The 17,572-nt window shown below is 59.9% G+C and overlaps 1 protein-coding gene across 12 annotated transcripts in view; it reads right to left on the reverse strand.

Moving 5' to 3' along the window:
* Positions 1-17,572, reverse strand: part of STK32C (serine/threonine kinase 32C) — a 127,327-nt gene that overhangs the window by 22,261 nt on the left and 87,494 nt on the right. For 11 of the 12 annotated variants that reach the window (XM_065521641.2, XM_045362288.3, XM_074003113.1 and 8 more), the window contains one exon: positions 17,261-17,316. The exons of the other annotated variant lie outside the window; for it this stretch is intronic. In XM_065521641.2, the coding sequence (XP_065377713.1) occupies positions 17,261-17,316 (56 nt within the window). The remainder of the gene's footprint in view (positions 1-17,260; positions 17,317-17,572) is intronic. 12 annotated transcript variants of the gene reach the window in all.

A 17,572-nucleotide genomic window follows, 5' to 3' on the forward strand; every position in this document is an offset into this window, starting at 1 on the left:
GTGGTGACCCTCCCTCCCCCTGGGGGCCACTGGGAGTCACACTGTGCACAGAGCACAGGGCTGGCCCAAACCAGGAAAGCACATCTGATGGTGCCGAGCAGTGGCCTGGGTGGATCCAGCTGCGGCACCATGGCATGGGAGACAGTGACTTGGCCTGGCACCATGGGCTCTAAGTGTGGCCTCGCCAAGAAGCTGGCACCAGGCGTGGCCTCAGCACCTCCCTGACCGGTGGGTGGGGAAAGCTGGGCCTGGAGGGACAGGAAGAGCCTTGTGTTGGGGGCTACCCAGAGGCGCATGTGCTGACGGGGGCTCCCGAACACACGGCCACACCTTCGAGGAGCGGGGGCAGCTGCAGGTAGCCCGAGAACAGACGGAGACTGAGCTTGAATGAGGCTGCCTTGGGAGGGCTGGGCTGGGTTTCTCCTGAACTTCCTGCATTTCCTGCGACCATTTTTAAAATTGTTATTTTGAAAGCCAGTTGAGGGTTTCAGAATGACAGTGAGCATAAGCTGTAGCAGCCCCTGGCTGCCCACTTCAGCTCCGAGGACCCTCTCCTGCTGCTTCCCGCTGCCAACGGGGCAGAGTCGCGTGGCTCAGCAGCACGGCCTTCCTCCCACGCACACGGCCGCAGGAGGCAGAGGCGTCCCGTGCTCCAGACGGAAGCCCCAGCCGCACTGCACAGGCACAGAAGGAGCAGTGCTCTCCCGTGCCAGCCCCAGCACCCGTGGCCTCCCGCAGACGGCCACTGCATGCTCAAGGTGGCAACTGCAGGTCTGGAAACTGCTCCCGAAGGGCTGTTTCTTGCCCTGGGGCTGGGACCAGATAGGCTGTGAGACAAACAGGGTGGAAAATCTGGCCCCCACCCTCTGCCCCTCAGGAGCCTGACTTGGGGGCACTGGCTGGGGCCAGGGCTCTTGCTGCTTGGGGGGAAGCTGGCAGGGGAGCTGCAGAGCCCACCTCTGCCTGGAGCAGCGCCAGTGCCCAGAGCCCAAGGCCGTCCCCAGCCAGTCCCAAGCCTCGGGCTTTCTGTCCCTTGTGCAAAGCCTCAGAAAAGCCGCCTGCCCAAGCCACCGAACCCTCCCCAGGGTCCCTCTGCCCCTCCCGCTCACGTTGCAGCTCAGTTCTTATGGAGGAATCTCTGGAAGAACATGCCTTCCCTTGGGGTGCTAAACCCCCACAGCCCACTCACCAGGAGACAGGGCACCTGGGCTTCCCATGCCCTCTGGGCCCAGTCACAGGTGCGGCAGACACTGACCAGGTATCTACTCCAGACAGGACCTCATCCTCCTGCCAAGCGAGCTCACCCAGGACCACCTGCTTTCCCAAGCGCAGGGCTTGGGCTCCATCTGGGGCCAGCCCCTTGGCCCTGTGACCCAAGCCTGCTCCCCCCATCACACACATCCTGTCACCCGCAGCCAGGGAGCAGGGACAGAAGAGCTGCCTCGAGTCAGGGCCTGGCCTCGCACACATATGCCTGGCCTCGCACACCCACAGTTCCGTTGTCCACCAGAACAAAGCAGATCCAGTTCCCTCCAGCCTGTTACCCCACCTGGGAAACAAACTGCCCTGGACAGTGGAGTCACCAGCCACGATCGAAGCCCCTGGCCTGGCCCTGTGGGAGGAGCTGCCCTGAGGAGCAAGGGGAGGCAGAGGGTTACACCCAGCTCTCCCGAGTCTTTGGGCTCTGTGTTCTGGAACATTCTCAGCTCAACTGCAGTTCAAGAAAAGCTTGTAAGTCTTCCTCTGTGCCAGCCCCATGCGAGGGACTGGCAGGGCAGGCTGAGTTGCCATGGTCGCTCCCTGGAGACCCTGGGGGGAATGCCTCGACCCCCGGCAGCAGGCCCGAGTGTGTCCCCAAAAGACACAGCCACCAGGAGCCTCGGAATGTGGCCTTATTGGGAACAAAGGTCTTTGAAGATGTAATTAAGTTGAGGATCTGGAGGCCCTGAATGGGGATGGGCCCTAAAGCCAATGACAGGCATCCTTACATAGGACAGAAAAGAGACGACAGCGCGGGTGCAGGGGCGAGGAGACGGCGCAGACATGGGGGCGAGGCAGCGATGTGAAGATGCCGGCCTGGGGATGGAGTGACGCGGCAGCAGCTGAGGACGCCACGAGTGGCCAGCAGCCACCAGACGCCAGGAGAAGGCACAGCGGGTTCTCCCACGGAGCCACCCAGAGGACCCACTCTGCCAGGTCTCAGGCTTCCCATCTCCAGGACTACAAGAGACACTTCTGTTGTTTGCAGACCCTGAGTTACGGAACTTGGTTCTGGCGGGAAACTCACTTTCTTCGCTCCTCCTGTGTGTACGCATCCCTGAGAACACCCTGCAGGCTTTGACCGCCCGCGGCCACGTCTTCAGGCAGCCGCCTCACCGGGCTCACGCCTGCAGGTAGCCGCCTCACCGGGCTCACGCCTGCAGGTAGCTGCCTCACCGGGGCTCACGCCTGCAGCCGCCTCACCGGGCTCACGCCTTCAGGCAGCCGCCTCACCGGGCTCACGCTGCACCCTCATCCAAGCACGTGGCAACCCAGCAGCCCACTTCCCCCAATCCCCTTCACCGCTTTCTGACCCAGGCCAGCAGGTGGGGAGCCTGGCCCCGCCCCTTATTACTAGGACTCCCCCTCCGAGGCCTGGACCGTCGGGCACGCTCAAGGTGGTTTGGGGGTGGTGTGGGGTTTTCCGTTGAAATGGATTTGATTAAGTCAATCACAGCAAAGTGCTCTTAGGTGAACACAACAGAGGGCAGGTCCATCAGGCTCCCTCGGGCCCCTGATGCGGGAGGCTCCAATGAACGGTGGCGTAAAGCCCTGGGGTTGGTGCAGTCTCTCTGTCTGGAGGGACATCAGCACCCAAGATCACACACAGCAGTGTTTACAAAAAAGACTGGAAACCCAGCGGCCTTTTATGACCAGGCCTGAGGGGCTGAGGGCAGGCAGGTCCTACTCAACCACTTCCTCCAGGAAACTGGTCCCAGCTTTCCCGGCTGCTTCCTCCAATCATCAACTTAAACCCAAAGAGGACATGGAGTTAGAGGTCTCGCCATGAAGAGGAACAAGCCAACGCCGGGCTCCGGAGCCCTGGGCTTTCCCCATGAAGCGCCACTGACAGGGAGGCCACGGCGCCACCTGCAACAGGCTGGTACCTGCAGCCACGTGACGCCATTTCAACTGGATGCTGTTCACGCATTTTGCAGATTTCAGTGATTCACCCAAGCTCTTCCTCTTTCCCAGTAATTTTTGTTCCCCAGAAGCAAATGCCTGACCACAAGTACCTAAGGCCTCTAAACGGTATGAAACCACCTCCGAATCCTACCTGGGGGAGCTTCTGATGTCCCAAGGAGAAGCGGAGCTTGGGCACGTGGGGACAGCAGGGCGAGACAGGGCAAGGCAGGCTTCCTCCCAGGGATCAGTGCTGGGCACCACAAAAACGAGAGGGTCAGTGCCCAGGAAGGGGCTGGAGAAGGTGTCTGCAGTGGCTGAGGAAGGCGCAGCCCAGTATGGGGCCTCTGGGGAGGGCACTGGAGGCAGAGGGGTCCCCCAGGCAGAGCTGGGCTCCCGTGCACTCCAAAGGCTGCTCTATCTCCCACTCTTCTCTTCTCCTGTCCCTCCTGAGAGCCCCCCCTGAAGCTGTTATCTTGACGTCCCTGAGAAGCTGTGTCTCACAGGCCACGTGTCCCAGGCCCCTCTCCCTGGTTGAGCTCAGGATTCTAACGTGGTGAGTGGGAACCAGTTTTGGGGTTTCGGTTTTCCCCTGACGCTAAATGGCTGCTTCCTAGGCCACGGCCGGTGGAGTTAAGAAGCCTCATGAGGCCACAAACCTCTTGGGAAGAGGCGGACACTGGCGGGCTCACCGAGGGGCCAGGGTGGCAGCTGTAGGGGCCATGCTGCGACGGCATTGCGGCTCTTCTTCCATCTGCTGCAGATGGCAGAGGGGGGTCTTTGTCCCAAGAGGCTGGGAACCCTCCGTGCCTATGGCTGTCAGGTGTTGATGGCCAGGGAGGGGCACCCAGCCCACCAGCTTCCTGGGGGACGGAGCTACCTCCCAGGCCCACACGTGCAGGGGTGCTTGAGCTCCCACCTAAAGCCCTCGTTTAATCGGCACATCGCCGTGGGGCTAAGGCACACAGTTGCTGCAGCTGCAGGTCGGTTCCTTCAGCAATAGCTGCCACCCCTCAGCTGCTTCATGCCGGCTGGGACCTTGCTGGGCTTGGAAGAGCAGATGGGCTGGGGCGCCGTCTGAGTCCTCGCCAATGTGGAACCACTGTGGACATACTGTTTTCTGGTGCTTGCACACAAGTGATCATTCTGATGAGGTCTGGGATTCTGGGCTATCTTCAAACGGAGCGTGGAGATGCTGCTTCTGAGTGGCTGAGAACCTGTGGCCACGTGCATTCTCCCACTTGGGGATAACCAAGACTCTTAACACCTTGCCTTGCTACTCCCAGCTCTCCTCTCGCCCCGGGACTCAGGACCTGTGCACAGGATATGCGTAGTCCATGACCCATCTTGAGGGCCACCCTCCGTGCCGCCCAAGCTTGACAGCTGCTTCCAGGGGAGCTCTGCCAGCTGTTTCTCCGTTGCACCCTCCTGACACCTCTCAATACATCCCCGAGTCCTGGGCGGCACCTCCATGTCCCTTCCTCATCCGCCACATTCCCATGCCTTGCTGCAGTCCCCTCTGAAACGGGGGGTTCCCCTAGCAGGTTTGCCCACTTCGCTTTTTCTGCCATCCCTGCTGCTGGATGAGGTCTCTATGAATTCTTGGGGGGACTCTGGGTGCTCCTTCACTCACAGCCAGAGCTCCCTCTCACCTGTTTCTGCAGAGCTGTGAGTCCAAAGGGTTTCACCCTCCACACTCTGCACCCCGTGCTCTGTATGGCCCCTTCTGAGCTTCTGGCCCCTTCATGTCATGGCTCTCCCCTACCTGGTTGGTAGGTGGCTGGGGCAGGTGTGGCTGCCATCTGTTCCTGTCAGTCAGGGACCACCTCTTCTCGCACCTCTGGCTGCCTCAAGCCTGTGGCTCTCCTGAGCTGCTGGGGAGGCCTGGGAGGCTGGAGGTCAGGTAAAGACAGGAAGTCTATGTTGTTCAAAGCCATTGCACATGGGCTAATTTGTTACAGCAGCCGTTGGAGACTTGTGCAGTGTGCCTGCCGGGGCGGGTGGGCAGCTCGTGTGGCACACCCACCAGGGCGAATGATGCGGCCATGTGCTGGGACCTAGGGCAGGGATGCACATTGCACAGGGGACACCAGACACACGGCTGGGGGAGTAAGCAAGGTGAAGCTGTGACTGGTGTGAGTGGTGTGAACAGTGTGAACTGTGAGTGGTATGAACTATACGAGTAGTGTGAGTCACGTGACTGGTATGAACCGCATGAGTGATGTGAGTGGTGTGAGCCGTGTGAGTGGTGTGCCACCCTTGATGCCAAAAGCAGGTTAAACGGATATATTAAAAGAAATCAGGCGGGGCGTGGTGGTTCACACCTGTAATCCCAACACTTTGAGAGGCAGAGGCAGGTGGATCACGAGGTCAGGAGTTCGAGACCATCCCAGCCAACATGGTGAAACCCCATCTCTACTAAAATACAAAAAATTAGCTGGGCGTGGTGACGCGTGCCTGTAGTCCCAGCTACTCAGGAGGCTGAGGCAGGGGAATATCTTGAACCCAGAGAGCCGAGATTGCACCACTGCACTCCAGCCTGTCAACAGAGCAAGACTCCATCTCAAAAAAAAAAAAAAAAAAAGAAACCAACCAATGGAAATACGAACCAAAATCTTTCTTACAAGAGTTATTTCTGGAAGGAAGGAGAAGGCAGGAGGAAGGGATAGTGCCCAGGCCTCCAGGTGACGTGGGCAGCAGAAGCAGACGGGATGCTCAGGATACGGAACCACGGAGCCACCTGGGCCCTCAGCAAGTAAACAGCAAGGACAGGGCCCACAGGGTGACTGGCGGTCATGGGCCCACCTCCCTGCACAGACTCATCCAGATCCTGACTCAGAGAAGCCATCAGAAGACAGTCACAGGCACTGGAGGAACACGAGCCTGGCGCAGTGTGACGGGATCGTAAAGACCATTGTTTCCGGGTTGGAAAATACCGTGGTAGTGGCTACGAAGAGAGTCCTCGTTTTTAAAGATACACACTGAACTATCGATGGATAAAATGACACACTCTCTGGAACTCATGTCGGACACCCAGGGCACGGTGGGAGGTGGGCGAAGGTTGTGGCTGAAACAGGATTGCGCCACGTCGGTTCCTGGTGAGGCCGGACCCGGGTGCTTGTGGGGGGTCATTGTGCTCCTCTCTACACCATGTGAGTTGCACCTTCTAAAAACTAGAAAAAGAGAAGAGTGGAGGCAATGCTTCCGTGGCCCCGAAACCCATGCATGGGCCTCAGTCACGAGCACAGAAAGGACCCCGGCCCCTTCCCCAGGTGGCAGGGCCTGCAGACGGCCTGGTCAGCAGAGGGATGTGGTCAGTGCTGGGACCTGGGCCCACGGGGAGGCCCGACTGCCCCGGAAATGGTCAATGATGTCCCTGTGGTCCTGGATGCCACAACCTGTCATGAGCTTCCCAGAAGGGGGTGACCCGATGGGGTGGCCAGGGGCTCCCAGTCCAGATAAGGAAGCTGAGGCTGGGTGGCAGGTGGCAACCCCACCGTGCACGGGCCCCACACACACTGGGCAGCTGTGTCTGCCATGCGTGGGCCCAGCGGGATGGCGAGGAAGCTTCTCACTCGTGGGCTCGCTGCAGGACAGCCAGGGAGGCGGCCCGGGGGCGGTGCCTATGACGTCATGCTGCCTCAGGTCAGTCTCAAATACAAGTTTAACTTTCCACACCAGAACGGCTCAGTCACCCTCAACACGGTTTCCAGTACTATCCCCCACTCACCCCAGCGGCTCCAGCTGGTGGCCAGAGATAGAAACTTAGAGGCGAGTCTCCCACTTAACAGAGGTTTCCTTTCCTGGGCCATTCAGACAATTGCCTGCCAGTTTACATGTCAATCACGGTGTGACCCTGGACCTGGTGCCTGGGATTCACTCACCAAGCAGAGCTCCTCTGAATCCGACAAATGTGTTGGCCCCAGGGTCCCTGCACTCCCTGTCTGTTTGTGCCCCCAAACTCCAAGTGCTTGTGGGCACCAGGCCTGCAATGTACCCGCCAAGGTCTGTAAGTATGAGAAGATCTTCAGCTTCCACGCTGTGGTTGTATCACGGAAACCCTCCTGCCCCAGTTCTACCCCCAAAGGTGAGGCCGGCCCTCAGGGACCCACACAGGTGGATGGATCCCTTGTTCTTTGACCACGGCCTCCCGGCTGCTGAGACCAGAGCTGACAGCTGGGCGGGCAGTTTCGTTTTAAATGCCCACTCCTTGGGCTGTGCTCCCTGGACTGTGGTCCCCAGGCTCCCACTCCTTGGGCTGTGCTCCTGGGCTGTGGTCCCCAGGCTCCCACTCCTTGGGCCGTGCTCCCTGGACTGTGCTCCCCAGGCTCCCACTCCTTGGACTGTGCTCCCTGGGCTCCCACTCCTTGGGCTGTGCTCCTGGGCTGTGGTCCCCAGGCTCCCACTCCTTGGGCTGTGCTCCTGGGCTGTGCTCCCTGGGCTCCCACTCCTGGGGCTGTGCTCCCTGGGCTCCCACTCCTTGGGCTGTGCTCCCTGGGCTCCTGCCCTGCTGGGCTCCCACTCCCTGGACTGTGGTCCCTGGGCTCACAGGCTGGGCCCCTTGGCCCTCCACTAGTGCTTGTTCCTCCCAAGCCAGGTGACCTGACCTGAGGCCAGCAGGGCCACCTCTCCGGCCTCAGCCTCCTTGCAGCTCCAAAGCAAAGGCAAGGACCATGCACGTGCCTGTTGAGGGAAGAAAATGAGAAAATGGATACAAAAGTTCTTCTTCTCCTGAATCAGTCATGAGGGAAACAGCTATTTTAAGGCATAAAGGTGCAGCCTGGGCGACCCAGAGAGATGGGCCCGGCAAGTTCCCACCGTGTTTTGGCCCATTTAGGAGCATGTGGTAACCGTTTCTTCCATGCGGACTCTGCACCGAGGCCCCCACACAGGATTTCTTTGGTCCTGCAGTGGTGGTGGAGGCGAATCCAAAGCAGAAGGCAAGGCACAGACGAACCTAAGTGTGCCAGCAGGGCTGGTCCTGGTGCAGCTTCACCCCTCTGCCCCTGGAGCCTGGAGCGGAACCGGCTCTGGCAGAATCAGCTTCCCCATGGCAGGGAGAGCACGATCCCTCCCCCGACCTTTTAGGAGCCTGCAGCTGCTGTGTACACAGAGTTCCTCTGGGTTCTCTGATCAGCGCTGCCATCCCCCGTCCCAACTCTGGCCTGGCGGGGAGGGTGGTCTGTTTAATCCTTAGCATCTCTGTCTCCTTCAAAGCCATGGTGGTCAGACCTAGCACAGCCTGGAACCCCCGAGACTCTCCAGCCCTGACCTTCCCAGAGAAAAGGCAGCTGCTAAGCTGGGTCCCTCAGTGTGGCAGGCAAGTGGATGAGGCCTGGAGAACTGCCAGCAGCCCTGGCAGGGGGCTTCCTCCCACTATCTGGTCAGGGCACGGGGCAGCCTCCTTGGGACCGAGGCAGCTTCTACTAAGGACTGTGATTCGGCAGCTGCTCTCAGAGGCCCCCATGGGAAGCTGGACAGCAGGCCCAAGAGATCCACACGATTCAGGAGACGCCCCTTGCTTTAAAATGTAGGTTCTATTATTACGCAGGTGAGTGAGATCAGGAGACGCCTGCCATTGATGAGACCATTTGTTACAGTTCCCAACAGGAGGAGGGGCATGCCACACCGTGGGGCCACGCAGGGGAAGACCACGGTCTCAGAGACAGACGACGTGATGGGGAAACGCGGGCAGAGCCTTGGCGGAGGCTTCCTCGGGAAAGGTGGGGAAAGCTGGGTGAGCATGCTGGAGGCTGGCCTGTGGGGATACAGGCCTGCCCTGGGCGTCTGGGGTCAGGCCGTGATTCGTGCAGGGGATGTGGACCCGAGCCTGGGAGCACACAGAGGAGACAGCTGGGGGTGGGTTGGGGGTTTCATTTGAAAGGCAACCAAAGGCAAGTGTTTGTGATCTCTAGGAAGTGGCTGGCCCCACAGGGGCAGTCTCTCCAGGGTCAGCAAAGCCCTGACATTAAAGCGTTGGAAACACAGTTCATACATGTGCAATGCATGTACCCACACATACATACCCCATACATTCATGCACACACACACAGAGGCATGCACACACAAACACACAGACATGCATGCACACATACATACCACATCCACACAGAGGCATGCACACACAGACATGCATGCACACACACATACATACCACATCTGCACATGCACACACAACACACAGACATGCACGCACACATACACATGCTCATGTACACACATAGCCATGCACACATGCATGCACACACGCGTCCATACACGCAGAGGAGGGGGCAAGCTGGGTGGACACTTGGGCAGAGACCAGGCTGCAGTGCCGGAGTGACTGTCCAGCCCTGTCTGGGCCCCCAGTGCTCCTGAAATCCTCGCCCTGGGCCAGGCTGGACATGTGGGGCCAATGTGGGGCCAAGCACTCCCCATCAGAGGTCCAAGGCAGGGAGATCACGCTGCACTTAACCATTTAAACCCCAAAGCCAGAGAGGGTCTGCGGTGCCCAGTACTGCACTCCACACTCCTGAGAGCCACAGGCCAGAACCCTCGGGAAGCTGATGGGCATTTTACAGATTGTGTGAGGGCTCAGGACAAGAGCACTGTGTGCGCTGAACCTCCCCACAGCCTGTCCTGGGGCCCTGGGTCCAGCCAGCAGATTCCTTTGGTCCCCACAGGAGGGCAGGTCAGTTCAGCCCAGTAAACATTCTCTGGACCCAGCAACAGCACACGGTCCTCCCCAAGCGGGGGGAGCCCATCTCACACACACAATCACAAAACCACAGCAAAGTCAGCAAAAACCCAAAGCTTGTATCCAACCGTCTTAGTCCCAACTAACGAAGTCCAGAAACACCACTGCTGCAAGGTCCCCAGGGGCACCGCACACTCCCTGCCAGATGGGGGTCATTCTGTGCCACGCACTTGTGGCCGCCACAAAGGGCTCCTGCTGCTCTGAGCGGGGTGGCCGGGCGGCGGGCTGGCGAGGAAGCCAGAGCCTGTGCTGCTGCGAAGTGAGAGGCGTCTGGGGAGAAACCCAGGCTCAGCCGCCCGCAGTGACTGCAGCAGCCCCTGCCCTGGGAGCCTGGCAGCAGGCCAGCATCACGGGGCTTCTGCAGACACTGCTGGACGTCATCAACTTTCAGAGGCCACTGCTGGCTCCCTTTCAGCCAGGCTTCCCGGACACTAGGGGGCTGTCGTGTGAGGGTCACCCACGGCACATAGACCCAGGGTCCTCAGATTCCAAGTCCAGAATCCAGGCCTGGACATCTCAGGAACAGGGTGGACATCGCTCACCATGGGAACACACATCACAAATAAGCAGCCCCCAGGACACCCAGCTTCCAATCGGCAGCAGTGTCCGCTGGCTGCGAACGTGAGGAACAGAGCTGCCTGCCAGGCTGAGGTCACCCAGGCTGCCTTCTGGTGGAGCTGCTATCCTGGTGGCCTGGAGAGCATGAGGCCCCCCAGGGACACCCCCCCAGGGCAGAGCCTGGGCTACAGGCAGCGCTGACTCGAGCCCCCCAGGTGGTGGTCTGGGACCCCCATGACTCCAAGCTGGCAACTGAGTTTCATCCCAAAACCCAGACGCCTCCGAGCTCTTCTCGGCCAGTGCTGCTCTCCACCTGCAGCGAATCCCCCCAATGGATGTAAGGAACCCTCAGAACCAGCTCCTCCCGGCCTGGACTCAGAGGCCACAGGCTCAGCCGCTGCGTTAACGGCCACACCGGGCAGGGTGGTCCTGCAGCAGCCGCTTGGAGGTTGCCATAGTGACAACAGGCACTGTCTTCTCGCTGAGATAGCACAGGGGGCCCAGGCAAGGTGGAATCCAGGGGCCACACCCACAGGCCCTGCACAGGGACATGGAGCTGGGGAGCCCGGCCAGGCAGCCCTTCTTTACCCACAGACGTGATCTCCCTCTTCTTGCCTCTCTCTTGGGTTCACCTGAGACGTGGGGTCACTGCAAGGACAGGCGGTTCCTCAGGGTGGGTGGGGGCTGTGGTGAAGGCCTTTTGACCTCCGTTTTCTTAGTTCTTTCCGCACAGCCTGGGAAATGCGGACGCCATGTGCCTGTGCCTCCCTCTCTCTCTCTCTCGGAAAGGGGTTGGCCTGCGGTAAGGGGTGCGCAGGGCAGGGCGAGGAGCCCAGCCAGCTAGGGGGGTTAGAGAGGAGACAGCAGAGGCCCACTCAGGGTCAAGGGGTGGGGCTGCACCCAACTATAACCACTGCCCAACAGCCAGCTGTGCCACCAAGAAATCCATCTGGGCAGGGGGCTCTCGAACCCCCAAAGGAGCACTACACCCCTAGAGACACGCCTGCCTCCTGATAGCTGTGCCCATCAGACACCACCAAGCTGGCGTCCTGGTGCTCCCTGCAGCATTCTGGCCGAGTGGAAACCCAGCCTCTGCCCCTACAGATGTCAACAGGAACATGTGATCTCCCAGCACTTAGCACCTCACACCCAAAACACTCCTAGTTAAGTGGGGGTCTGGCTGTTATTCCCAGGAGCACCAGCCACAGCTTGGCAAAGCCAAAGCCGACCCTCCACCCACACCTGCTGCCCAGGCTAGGTACAAGAGCCACAGGCCCAGCCCACTCAACTCCTCCAGCCAGAAGCACGACCGTGGCTCCAGAGGACGCCCACTGCCCCTTTGACAGGTGCGAGAAGGCAGGACGCAGAGCCACGCGGCTCAGGAACAAAGCTGACAATTTAACACTGCGAAAAGTTACAAAATAAAGTCTCTTAGTCACAGTAGCAAAAAGTTACACATAACAACGTAACAAATAATAACTGCAGGAACAACGTAGCATAAACATAGCAAAATACGAAGAATCAATATAAAAAAGCAGTAGCCTATTTGGGTAAAAGGCCCTAGACCCCTAGAGAGGTAAGATCTCAACTTTGCTCTCAATTAATCTGAAAACGTAAATCCTACCCACATCCCAGCGGGGTTACTTTCGATTTTGACAAGACATATTAAAAAATCCATGTGGAAAAATAAACACAAGGGAAGAGCCGGCATTTTTGGCAGAGCGTAGAAGAGGCTCTGGAATACTGCGCCTCGCTAGTCAGCACACCCTGCAGGGGACAGTGCGGGACGCCCAGAGAGAGGCCTGCGCACGGCCACACCCGCAACAGGCTGTCCACAAGCAGTTCCAGACCTCGAGCCTGCCGATTTAAAAGTGCTGAATTCCAGCCAGGCGTGGAGGCTCACACCTGTAATCCCAGCACTGTAGGAGGCTGAGACGGGCAGATCTCTTGAGGTCACGACTTTGAGACCAGCCTGGCGAACACAGCGAAACCGTCTCTACTAAAAATACAAAAAAAAGTTAACTGTGGGGGCACACACCTGTAGTCCCAGCTACTCAGGAGGCTGAGGCACGAGAATCACTTGAACCTGGGAGGCGGAGGTCGCAGTGAGCCGAGATCACGCCACTGCACTGTAGCCTGGGTGACGGAGGGAGACCCTGACTCAAAAAAAAAAAAAGCAAAAAAAAAAAAAAAAAAAAAGCTGAATTCCAAATGGACTCCATTCTCCCCGGAACAGAATGTTTCTTGCCCTGATCGTGAATGAGGCAGCGCTGGGTGCAGACGGCCTTCCAGCATGTATGGGGGCCAGGGTCTGTCGTCCTCTGAGAGGGGCCGTGAGCTGGGAGCTACTGGGAGTGGCGCGGCTGAGGGCAACTGGGGCACGGGGCCAGTGGAGCAGGACCCGAGGTGGGGGGAGTGCAGCAGGAGGACAGAAGGGCATGGGTGGTGAAGGGGCTCTGGTGGCACCACCAGACTGCCTTGTTGACTATTTGGAGCAGAAGCCACTGGAAAACAGCACCTGAGGTGGGGGGGGGTTCTCTCCGAACTCCCCTCATCTGTCTGAAGACAGACCCTCCAAGAGGAACTGCCAGCTCAGCCCCCCTCTGCAGATCCACCAGCCCAGGAAGAGGGACCCTCCCCCTGGAGAGAGTCCAAGATCCACCCCCGCCTCAGGCTCAGTCACAAACCACCACAGTCCCCATTGCGTCTCTGGGGGCCCTGTAGTCGTCCCTTAAAGCTGTGTGCCCCCCACGCAGCCCCCACTCCACCTTCTCCCAGCCTGCCCGCCAGCCCTCGGGGCCCACCACTGTTTTGGGTATTTTCTTTTTTCCCCCACGATGCCCCGCACATGTAACACTAACAATAAATTCGTATGCTTTTCCTCCTGCCCCCGTGCCCACTGCCAGCACGTTGCACAGACCCGGCTCAGCCTCAGAAGGCAGCGGGAGGGGCAGCTCCTCCACGGCGCGTTTGGTTCAGGAAACCTTGGCCCAAAGAACAGGAAAACGCTGTACCCCGACCCAGGGGAACCACAGCCCGGAAAGTCAACGGCTTTTAACAGACTTGTGTCCAGAGATGGGGCCCGCCTGACAGGCCAGAGGGGCCGGGACTCGGCATGGACTTGGGGTTCATGCCCGGCCCAACCTGCACTGGTCTGCGCCCCCCAGCCAAGCCTGGTCCCAGAGAAATCCTGGGGCAGCGACCTCCCCTCCTCCCTGGGGCAGCAGCATCCAAGCCAACCACCCACCAGCTCCGGAAGGACGTGGGAAGGGGCTGCCCCCACCCGTGGTTCCTGTGATCACAGCCCGCAGCCTGAGATAACCGTAGCCTGAGGCTGGAATTCGCTGTCCTGGATTCTGAACAAGCACAATTAGGCAGCGCTGGGGAGGCAGGGGGCTTCTCAGACACCGAGGCCTTCTCAGACACTGCCAGCTGGAAGCTGAGAAGGTGCCAGGCACAATTTAATCACACAGAGCGGCCCGGGGGCGGGGCGGGGGCGGAGCGTGGGCTGGAGTAATGTCTATGCGGGGGCGGGGCGGGGGCGGAGCCTGGGCTGGATGAATGTCCATGCTGGGTGGGGGGGGCGTGGGCTGGATGAATGTCTATGCTGGGTGGGGGGGGGCGTGGGCTGGATGAATGTCTATGCTGGGTGGGGGGGGGCGTGGGCTGGATGAATGTCTATGCTGGGTGGGGGGGGGCGTGGGCTGGATGAATGTCTATGCTGGGTGGGAGCGAGACGGGGGCGGAGCGTGGGCTGGATGAATGTCTATGCTGGGTGGGGGGCGGAGCGTGGGCTGGATGAATGTCCATGCTGGGTGGGGGGGGGCGTGGGCTGGATGAATGTCTATGCTGGGTGGGAGCGAGACGGGGGCGCAGCGTGGGCTGGATGAATGTCTATGCTGGGTGGGGGGCGGGGCGTGGGCTGGATGAATGTCTATGCTGGGTGGGAGCGAGACGAGGGTGGAGCGTGGGCTGGATAAATGTCTATGCCGGGTGGGGGCGGGGCAGGGGTGGAGTGTGGGCTGGATGTCTATGCCGGGTGGGGGCGGGGTGGGGGTGGAGCGTGGGCTGGATGAATGTCTATGCCGCGTGGGGGAGCGGGGGCGGGGCGTGGGCTGGATTAATGTCTAGGCGGGGGCGCGGGGAGGGGGCGGAGCGTGGGCTGGATGAATGTCTATGCCAGGGTGGGGGAGCGGGGGCGGGGCGTGGGCTGGATGAATGTCTATGCTGGGTGGGAACAAGACGGGGGTGGAGCGTGGGCTGGATGAATGTCTATGCCGGGTGGGGCGGGGCGGGGGTGGAACGTGGGCTGGATTAATGTCTATGCCGGGTGAGGGGGCAGGCAGGGGCGGAGGGCAGGCTGGAGGAATGTCCATGGCAGGAAGAAAGAGATTTTCTCCAAGTCTAGATTCCTCCCGCTAAGTGGTTAGTCCTGGAATTAACTAAGGCCACCACTTTCAGCTGGACAGAACTGGGGGGCACCATGTACTTCAGACCCCAGAGCTGCCTTCAAAACAGTGAAAATGGTAAATTTTGTTATGTGTAATTCACTGTAATTTTTTAAAAATTGAAAACAAAAACAAAAGCCAAGGGCTAGGTCTAGATAATCTGTTTCCAGGAGCGGCGGCCCCAATAGTGGAGCTGTGGCCCCAGCAGGTAGAGCAGCTGTACCACGGCCATTTGGCAGGACCGGACTCTACCCGGTCGGACTCCAAACGCTGTGCCGTCCTGAACGGGTGGGCTCCGGTGCCTTGCCAGGGTATCCCACCCCTTGACCCGGAGCCATTTTCACAGGTGGCTCCAACACTGGCAGGGCCTGGGTGCAGCTAAGCCTGGGCCCACCACCTCCTGCAGGGAAACAGGGGTGGCTGGGGCCTCTGCTGCTGCAGCCCCTCTGAACTGAGGCCACGTGTGAGCAGATGCAGCTACAGCCCAATCACACTCAGAGCCGCCCTTCTCAGCCCTCATCCTTTCGGCTATGGGGTCATTGCCTCGGCCAGTGAAAGAACTGGAAGGACCCCTCCAGGTCAGTGAAAGGCGTCACCTCACCCTCCCCTCGGTGCCAGGCATCCATCCGCAAGTGCTGCACAGGGCCCCTGCAGGCCTGATGAGGAGGCCTAACTGGGAGCCAGAAGGAACCCTCCAGGTGCACGATTACCCTGCATCCGAGCACAGCACCCAGTGACTCCCTCCTGTTCCCCACACTCCACAGTTGCCCATTTCTGGGCCAGCTGGCTTTCCCGAGCCTCTTAAGAACTGGTCCGAGGAGCAGAACCCTGGGGGGGTCTGCAGACGGTGGCAGGGCTAAGGCTGCCCACCTGTGCTCATGAGAAGGAGGGGACCATCCCCAGGCAGGGGTATAGGGCCAGCAGAGGTGGGGGCAACGGGGGCAATGGGGAAACGCCAGGGCCCCCAGGAAACAGCACCTGCACCCACCAGCCTCGCTCCCCAGGGCAGGTCTTTGCTCCTCAGACGCCCTTGGCCTGGCCCTCTCCAGATGTGCTGGCCAGGCCCAGGCTTCCCAGCCTCCCTCCTTGAACCTGATCTCTGGATGCCTGGTGACTCCCAGGGTCCCCCTAAGCCACCTCTCCTGAACCCCGTCGCAGCTGCCGTCCTCCGCTGCCAGAGGGGAGCAGTCCCCCCCAAACTCCATCCTGCCTGCCCCTTGTGCACCGGCTGTAGGCCTGGGGAATAGAACTGAGGCTCAGCTGGGAGGACAGGAGGGTCTGACGCAGTCCCAACAGCCCTGAGTGTCTCTGACGGACTCCGCCAGCTTCAGCACCTCACCTCGACGCTCAACAGGCCTCACCGGCAACAAAACGGTGCAGGTCCACGGGCGCCTCCCCACACGCAGGGACTCAAAAGCACTCTCTCCTCGGTGCACGGGAGCTTTCTCAACGCACTGCGCAAAGGGCCTCATTCGCTCTGACTTTTCATCACCCCAGGCCGCAAGTAACCTAGCAGAGCCATGGCTTGCGATACAATGAAATGGAGGTAATTAATCACATTCAAATACCCTACGCATTATACTCCAGTAGCCCGGCAATCGCTTTAAAAAGGGCTTATGGGGCTTAAATAGACAGTGTCCAGGCAGCTGTACAGCCAGGAGCGGGAGGGAGGCAGAGCCCATCTGCTAAGCCTCCCGGGACAGCTGAAAAGAACTGTCCATTCAGAAGTGATTCATCCACAACAGAGCCGCGCGCAGAAGCCGGAGGGCTAATTTCAACCTTTCCCGAGTGCTTGTTAAGCCTCTTTGAGTTATAATTGCCCCTGATCTCTAGATATTACAAGGCGGCAATCAGGAAGTTAGGTCTGGCCAAGACAAAACAAAAGGAGCGTAAAGGAACGGGCTCCGTCCAGGCCAGCCAGCAGGCCCACGTGGAGGACAGCAGCCGGGCATTCTGGACGCGGCTGGAGACAGGGATGGGGAAGAGGACAGGGCCCAGCTGAGGATGCACGCTCAGCACCCACCCTCCATCCTGTCCCCTGCAGGCCCTGAGGAGCAGCCGTAGGCACAGCCCGGCCTCTGGGCTCCGGTTCAGCCAAAGCTGCGATTTTGTCCCCGTGGCTCGTGGACGCTGTGGTGTTGGTGACACTATGGGGCCCAGTCTGACGGCGGCACAGCCCGCTGCCTCCATGGGAGGTGTGCCCACGCCCTCCCTAAAGGACCTGGAGCCTCTGCCCGGGTGAGGCTGCTTCTCCTGAGGAGGATGGGGGTAGGTGGACTCAGGGAACAGCACGTCCGACTCCACGGTTCTGCCCCCTCAGCCCTCAGCCCAATCCCCACGCCAGGCCCTGCCTTACCTTGCCAAAGCTGCCCTTCCCGATGGCCCGAAGGATCTGGAAGTGGTCAAAGTTCACTGCAGAATAAAACAGAGGGACACCTGGTGAGGTGGCAGGAAGGCCCCACGTGGCACAAACCCCCACCCCAGAGCAGCTCCTCCACCTCAACACCCCCCACCCCGATGCTGCCAGGGCCCCTCACCCTAGAAGAGGGTCGCCGTGGGGCGGGCTGAACTCTCGCTCCTATGCGAGGCAGGAGGGGCTGAGCCCCAGTCAGTGAAGACATGGGCCTGGGGTCACGCACGTCCTATTCCCAGGACTGTTACAGGATTA

This window comes from Macaca fascicularis, chromosome 9 (genome assembly GCF_037993035.2).
Source record: "Macaca fascicularis isolate 582-1 chromosome 9, T2T-MFA8v1.1".
Classification (NCBI taxonomy): domain Eukaryota; kingdom Metazoa; phylum Chordata; class Mammalia; order Primates; family Cercopithecidae; genus Macaca; species Macaca fascicularis.